At 39.2% G+C, this 7787-nt stretch overlaps 1 protein-coding gene across 1 annotated transcript; it reads right to left on the reverse strand.

The window, feature by feature from the left end:
• Positions 1-842: 842 nt before the first annotated feature.
• Positions 843-6219, reverse strand: LOC139708170 (ladderlectin-like). Its single transcript, XM_071620144.1, has 4 exons — positions 6216-6219; positions 5481-5759; positions 3846-3968; positions 843-1096 (listed from the first exon to the last, which is right to left on the reverse strand). Exons 1-4 carry the CDS (start codon positions 6217-6219, stop codon positions 843-845), a joined length of 660 nt encoding a protein of 219 aa, XP_071476245.1.
• Positions 6220-7787: the final 1568 nt, after the last annotated feature.

Below are 7787 nucleotides of genomic sequence, written 5' to 3' on the forward strand. Positions count from 1 at the left end.
AACTGTTTATAATTTCCTTCTGAAGTTGAAGTACAATGTAATTTTACAAGACGTGTGTGTGTGTGCGCAAGCACATGTGCATATGTGTGAAATACATGAATTAATCTACATGTACGTCTACGGATGATTAATAGATGTTTGGTACTGTAGAGTACTGTAGAGTTGGCATTCTAAATATTTCATAAAAGATGTATAAAACTGTTCATATATAAGTCTGCCTTGTAATGTATTAAGTGAGGAACGCCTTTTTCTCACACACATACTATGCCATCTAAACCAGAAAGAAAGAAAGCTTAAAGGACAAGTCCACCTTCATATACATAAGGATTGAGAGACTGCAACAATATTAGTAGAACACATCAGTGAAAGTTTGAGGAAAATTGGACAATCCGTTCAAAAGTTACGAATATTTTAAGTATCTGCGCAGTCACTGCTGGAAGAGAAGACTACTACAGTGTATGATGTCTCATGCGTACAACTATATAAGGAAAATAAAAAGAGAATTTCACAAAACTTATACTTTTTGAATAAAGTGCACATTTCTTTGACTTGCTACTGACGTATGTTAAGGGTAATATTATTCCCCCTGCCGAGTCGAGTGTTTTTTGTTATGCGAGAAAAATGGAAATATGTTGAATTTTCTTTATTCTTTCTTAATTATCGTTGTACTCATGTGACATCTCAAGCTATAGTAGTCTTTTCATCCAGCCGTGACTGAGCAGAAACTTCAAAAATTCATAACTTTTTAACGGATTGTACGATTTTGCTCAAACTCTCACTGATGTGTTCCTAATATTGCTGCATTCATTCAACCCACATGTCTATGAAGGTGAACTTGTCCTTTAAATGTCGTAGTGGTCACATCCTGCGGTCGGCTGATATGCAGCGCTATCTTGGATGCGCGTCATGCTGATAATCTCGCACTTCTGAGTGGCCCTGTAGTGGTTGAGGGACCGACAGTTGTTGTTTGACGAACAAGCGCTCAAGCATTTCATGAGCGTTGATGGCTGGATGTGCGCCACCACGTGATTACGCATGCAATACCCTGGAGTTTCGGTGTCCTTGGATGCCTTGCTGACTTGTTGCACCGCGATGGCTGAATGTAAATCGAAATGCGGACACAGAAAGGGAGAATATCAATAGAACTCATTCGAAGGGAATCATGCCCAAATATAATAGTGTGGATTGAGTGAAAGCAGCAATATTAGTAGAACACATTCATTAAAGTTTTAGGAAAGTCGAACAATCGATTCCAAAGGTATGAATTTTAAAAGTTTCGGTGCCGTCATCGTTGAATAAGGAGACCACTACACTTCATGACGTCCTTTTGGACTATCCCCAATATAAAAGAAAATATAAGAAGACTTCTACAAAATTTCATTTCTCATGAAAAGTTAACAGCCAATCGACTTGTTAGCTCACCAGAGCCGAAGGCTCAAGTGAGCTATTTCGAGTTCTCCGTCCGGCGTCTGTCGTCCGTCGTGCGTCGTGCGTCATCCGTCGTGCGTAAACTTTTTACATTTTCTTCTTCTTGAAAACCCCAAGACCGATTTTCACCAAACTTGGCAGATAGCATCCCTAGGGGTTTAGGATCTCCATTTGTTAAAATGGGCACCATGCCCCCCCCCCCCCCCTCCAAAAAAAAAAAAATTAAGAAATCTTTCAAAATCTTCTCCTCTTAATAGAACCAGAAGTGATAAGAGCTAAGTTAATACTATAAGTTAGTACATTAATGACTGTAGTTCCAAGTTTGTTCATGGCACATCCAGGGGTGCCCCCCTTGGGGCGGGGGTGGGGGGTTGGAAGGTCCAAATGGGGCCTAAATTGCACATTTTCATCTTCTTCTTCAAAAAACCCCATATGATGGATTTTCACCAAACTCGGCAGGTAGCATCCCTAGAGGGTTAGGATCTCAATTTATTAAAACGGGCACCATGCCCCACCCAGGGGGTCCCAGGGGGGGCCAAACCCCCGAAATTGAGGTACCCTTAAAAATCTTCTTCTCTAGAACCAGAAGTGATAGAGCTAAGTTAATACCATGAGTTAGTACATTGATGACATGTTTGTTCATGGTGGAATCAGGGGTCCCCCCCCCCCCCGGGACCCAGGGGAAGGGGGTTGGGAGGGGTCCTAACGGTGCCTAAGTTGTACATTTTCATCTTCTTCTTGAGAACCCCATGACCCATTTTCACCAAACTTGGCAGGTAGCATCCCTAGGGGCATAGGATGTCAATTTGTTCATATGGGCACTGTGTCTCACCTGGAGGGCCCCAAGGGACCCAAATCCAGCAAAATTAAGGAATCTTTAAAAATCTTCTCTAGAATCAGAAGTGATAGAGCTAAGTTAATACTATGAGTTAGTACATTAATAACTGCAGTTTCAAGTTTGCTCATAGCAGATCCAGGGAAGCCCCCCTTGCGGGGGGTGGGTGTGGGTGGTCCAAATTGGGTCCTAAATTGTAAATTTTCATCTTCTTCTTGAAATCCGCAAGATGGATGTTCACAAAACTTGACAGGTAGCATCCCTAGGGGGTCAGGATCTCAATTTGTTATAATGAGCACCATGCTCCACCCATTGGGCCCCCAGGCCCCCCCCCCCCCCCATCCCCCCAAATTAAAGAATCTTAAAAAAGTGTTTTTCTCTAGAACCAGAAGTGACAGAGCTAAAATTGATACTATGGGGGGGGGGGGGTCCGAATTTGGACCCTAATTGTATATTTTCATCTTCTACTTGAGAATGACTGTTCAAATTTTGCTAGAGCTATGTGTTATCTAAATTAGTGACTGCTTGAAAGGCGAACTTGGGATACTCAGGTGAGCGCTAGACCTGCGGGTCTCTTGTTACTGTTTTGTTGTTCAGGCTAATACCATTATCCCTCCTTTCGGAAAGAGTTAGTCAAGGCATCGAATTAGTGTTCTTTCATTATGCTAGAAAAACGAAAACTAAAGATTCCTTTCATAAGCTCGTATATTGTAGAAGTAGGTAATTCAGACCTTTCCTCAGTGTAGCAAAACTGGAAACTTACTTATGCTAGAGAGGAATAAATACAACTGATTTCCACTGAAATTGTATGCGGACTCGTTATTCTACGTACAAAAGAGGAGCGCATTCTTGCATGACATGATGGGATTAGTTTTTCATTTCTTTCTTAAAAACTCTGCATTACAGTAACACTTCATACATGATATCGGGAGGCATTTTAAAAAATGTTGTGACGTTTGCAAGCGGGATATACGACCTTTCAATCGCCTCTGAAAGAGGGGACAAGCACAGGCAGCTGCCCCTAGTGGCACAACCGCTGTTCAAAGAGGACTCATATCAGGAACCTCTTACAGTTGAGAGTCCATTGGCATGGACTCATGAGCCACAACAGCTTCTACAAGTAAGACAAGAACTGACGGATGGCATGAGACAGTTGGACAATAGGAAGCTTTAGATTTTCGCGACGCGGACGTTAAGAGAGAAGGCGCAAAATCGCTTATCAAAATTGATCTCGCGTCGTCCGAGTCTTCATGACGAGTTGTGGGCCATTATTAGCGTCCGCTCAAATTCACGACGCAGAGAGCTATACTTGATGCAATGATCATAATTATGGGGCGCCATTTTACTGCTTGCAGGTTGCGTCTTCGCGAAATCTAAAGCTACTTTGCAGGATGACGCAGGGAGGAGAGAGGAGGACGGCCACCGTAATTGTCGTCTCAACGTCCGTGTCTCATATCTGAAGCTCCCTAATGAATGAAAAGGATGAATAACAAAAAGTTTAGGACTACATAAAGTCATGGAGTAGATCTATGTCAAAGCGTACAATCACATGAAAAGTTGTCCGCTGGCGTTCAAAACTGACCTGGTGTGGTGCAAATCGGAATCTTTGAGTCAGTGCAGCGGATGTCGTTGCTCTCTCCGTCATAATCGATATCCATACAATTTTCTCTGCCCCCGGCGTTGTTAGGCTCCCCTCTCTTCCAGTCTTAACCATAAAGATAAAACAAAATGCACTCTTAATAATAATTGCATAATGTGCATACGTTTTCGTCTGCTCTCTGTGTTAATGCAATGACAACGTTTTTTGAATGTGCATCTTGTCTTTTTTTTTATCATGCCAACAATATTACCTTGCAAAACAGTTTTGTTCATGTAAGCAATATTACATATTGATAGAACACCATAAATCTGGTTGGTCTGATGAATGTGTTTGATTCAAAATTGATGCGACAGGGCATGCATGCTTAACAATTAGGCCTATACGCGAAGAAGCACTTCATAGGAAAAGATTTGAATGCATTACGTAACTTCATTGCATTATCGACACATTGTTTGTCGTGTGTTTCATATTTAAAATCAGTATACCTCGGCGTTTGTTTTTTTTTTAACGACCTTCTGCTGTTGAGTACAAATTCAACACAATATCATACGTTATTCATATTTTCTTATACATTTGTTTATTTCCATCTCAAATAGACTATTATTGTGTAGCACTTCTCTCTTATTCTCAGATTTGATATTAAGTTGTATGAGTAATGTGTGTTACGGAACAATGAAAAAAAAAGAATGATCGATTAAAAAGGATAAGTAGATAAAAAAAGAGTAATGGGTTACAGACTGAAAGAAATGCGAGAAATCATGAAACCAACAATGTAAATTTTTGTCAAATTTTTCAGAGGGAAAGTTTATAGTCGAATATGGAGAGACTGAGATCGAGCAACGCAAACGTTTTTTTTTTTTTTTTTGACAAACAACATTGCAAGTTTAACTTGGTTGAACGTTTCCATTCTTCAAATTGTGACAAATTAGGATTTGTAAACATATTTGTTCGAAATATTTGATAATTGCTGTGAAATTAGCAATTTTCTGATATTAAGAATATCTCATTTATTACAACACTTTGTTCAACTAAAATCGACTTTCTAACAAAATTCTTTGAACTGTCTCGAAGCTTTTGATATGTTGTTGATACGAGATTTTACACAAGATTCAGGACAAATTTACTATATATATATATACACAACATTAAGTTATATATATACATATATATATATATATATTCAGGGTTGGCGCAGTGTTTTCAAAAGTGTGGGGGCCCACTTCCGGGTTTCATGAGCTAACAAGCAAAAAAAAAAAAAAGGTCCTCAGCTCATCTCTCCTCGTCCTCTCCTCGTCCCCGTCCACTTCCGGATTTCTTCAGCTAACAAGCAAAAAAAAAAAAAGGTCCTCAGCTCATTCTCTCCCCTCCCATTTTAGTGCCACTTACGTACTTCCGAGTTGAAAAAGTGTGGGGGCCTAAAGTGATGACACCTTATGTATTCCTCTGTATGGTGCACAAAAAGTGTGGGGGCCCAAGCCCCCACGGCCCCCACGGCTGCGCCGCCCCTGTTTATATATATATATGTATATATATATATATATATATATATATATATATATATATATCTGTATAGATACATACATATGGCTATCAAAATAAATAAACAAACAAACGCACTGTCGAAAACCAGCGGTCGTTCTTTCTCCCCCGAGCCGCATGTCCAGTGGGTAGCGTTGTAGCGATGACAGTCCTGCCACGCCTTGCGCAAGGACGAGTACAGGTACGTGTGGTATCGCATCCACGTCGTGTAGAACGTGGCTTCGTCCTGGGATTCGATGACGAGAACGTCGGCGTTCAGGGCGTCGCAGCGCTGCTTGGCGACATCGAAGTATCTTCGTTCGTCGAAGCTGCGATAGCAGGTGTTCTTAAATATAACCCAGTCGGATCCGCATCGTGCTGTGGATTTACAAAGTCAATGCGAGCCCAGTCAAGCTCACTTTGCCCCAAATTAGATTTACTTTCGGTAATATGACAACTTGTAATAACAAATGATTTTACCACAATTGCATCATTTCCTAAGACAGGAGGGTTTAGGGTTGGTTTTACTGTCACTTGGTCTAATATCAGATTGTCTAACTTCCCAGTTCGTCTGACACCCCAACGATTAATTTGGTCTAGAATAATAATTACATCTTATTGAAATCACACAATAACAGGGAAAAGCATTCACAATAATTTGAGATAACGGCCGGGTGCCACTTTTGAAAGAAAAAAGAATCAAATACAGATTTGTCGACTAAGGTAAGCTCCCCTCCAATCTCTCTAACATAATAAACAAGGGCAAATGCCCCATCATTCTCTCCCAAAACGACTCTGCCTATAGACGCTAGGTGGGACTTCACTGCATATTACCCATGTCTGCACAAAATTAGAATAAAGTAACATTCCTTTACTGATTAATCACTGTGGTACATAAGGGGAAGAGGTATCAAGCTATTATATAAATGAAAGTGTCCATTTTTCAAAAATGAGAGCCCAATAACTAACCCCTTTTCTCAGCTATTTTATATTCAATTTTTGTTTCATTCGAACAAAAGACATAAAGGAAAGAAAATTTAAATCTACCTGCTGAAATTTGTAGCGAATTATATAATATTTTATACATAAGAATAAAAAAGTAATACACATGTTGTGCCTGTTTCCAGTAACAACACCAAATAGGTAATTAAAATCAAGGTATACTGTAGTGACTCTCTTGTTAATCATGTTGTCAATAGAATCAGAGAGCTTTTTCCAAATGTGAGCAACTACTATACATCAATCACAAAATATATGCTTCGAGGTTTCAGGAAACTTCTTACAAAAATAACACAATGGAAAATCACTTTGACCAATTTGATACAAAAATGAGTTGAGGGCTATAGCGTTATGAAAAATTTGAAACGAAAAAGACCTTAACTTGGTATCTAATGTACAATTAGAATTTTCTCTATGTATTGCGAGCCAATCAGTACGTATATTTTGAATGTTCAGTACCAATAGCGACAATACTTCATGACAACAAAAATAATTGAAATCAGTCGGGAATTCGTTACATTCATATTGGATAATTAAGATTATGCGCCGGGGAATCTACAGAAAAGCAGATGTTTGTGCACTGGGTGTATAGATCCCCCCCCCCCTCCAGATATGGTTGCACACACACACATACATACACACACACACACACACACACACACACACACACAACAAATTTCAGCTTAACCAATCTAAAATGCTAGGAAGAAAGCAAACATTGGAAAAGTGTGAAGTGAGAAAGGAGGCTCTGAAGTATAAATATAACTATAGGGTCTGTTCAAGCGTTTGTAATCCCTAAGCCGTGTTCTGTCCAAAGAATGGGACACAAACAGATTGTAATGTTGTAAAAATGAATGAATCTTCAGATTAAGCTGAAATGAGTTTGCTCTATTAACACAATCTATTCACGATCAAAGCCAACTTTCACAACTGTTATACATGTAGTATCATTCTTACAAAAGTTATTAGAGTTGAAAGTGAAGAGTGCAATGTCTATATTCAGTTCAATTCAGTTCAATTCAATTCAGTCTATTTGTATATTTCTCAATGAAGGAATGTACATCAAATATAATAAAATGAAGTGAATCATAATATCCGGCTTGGATGCACAATAAATAAATGTAAACATATAAAACATGGCGGTCAATCTTTGTATAGGCTCTATGTCAATCTATGTCAATAACTGTAGCTATGCTCAATCTTTGTAGGCTCTTTATAGGCTCTATGTCAAAGCTTTGTAGGCTCTACAGTATGTATAATCGCTAAATGGAAAGGGGTCTCGAACGAAGACACACCTGATAACACTATTCAAAAAAAAAAGATGTTCTACAAAAGCATCTTAAAACGCAGTTTCTAATTCGTTCTAAGATTACAAACTTTAGAATGATATAGAAGAAGACTTTCAGA

Source organism: Diadema antillarum, unplaced genomic scaffold (assembly GCF_040938485.1).
Source record: "Diadema antillarum isolate AM-2024a unplaced genomic scaffold, OU_Dant_1.0 seq00001316_RagTag, whole genome shotgun sequence".
In the NCBI taxonomy this organism is placed as follows: domain Eukaryota; kingdom Metazoa; phylum Echinodermata; class Echinoidea; order Diadematoida; family Diadematidae; genus Diadema; species Diadema antillarum.

Excerpts from the sequence above, each read along its gene's own strand:
- LOC139708170 (XM_071620144.1), bottom strand. Across the intron at positions 3,969-5,480 it reads ACGACCGCTGGTTTTCGACA|ACTGGAAGAGAGGGGAGCCT; the intron begins GTGCGTTTGTTT and ends TTTATGGTTAAG. Across the intron at positions 1,097-3,845 it reads TCCGATTTGCACCACACCAG|CCATCGCGGTGCAACAAGTC; the intron begins GTCAGTTTTGAA and ends ATTTACATTCAG.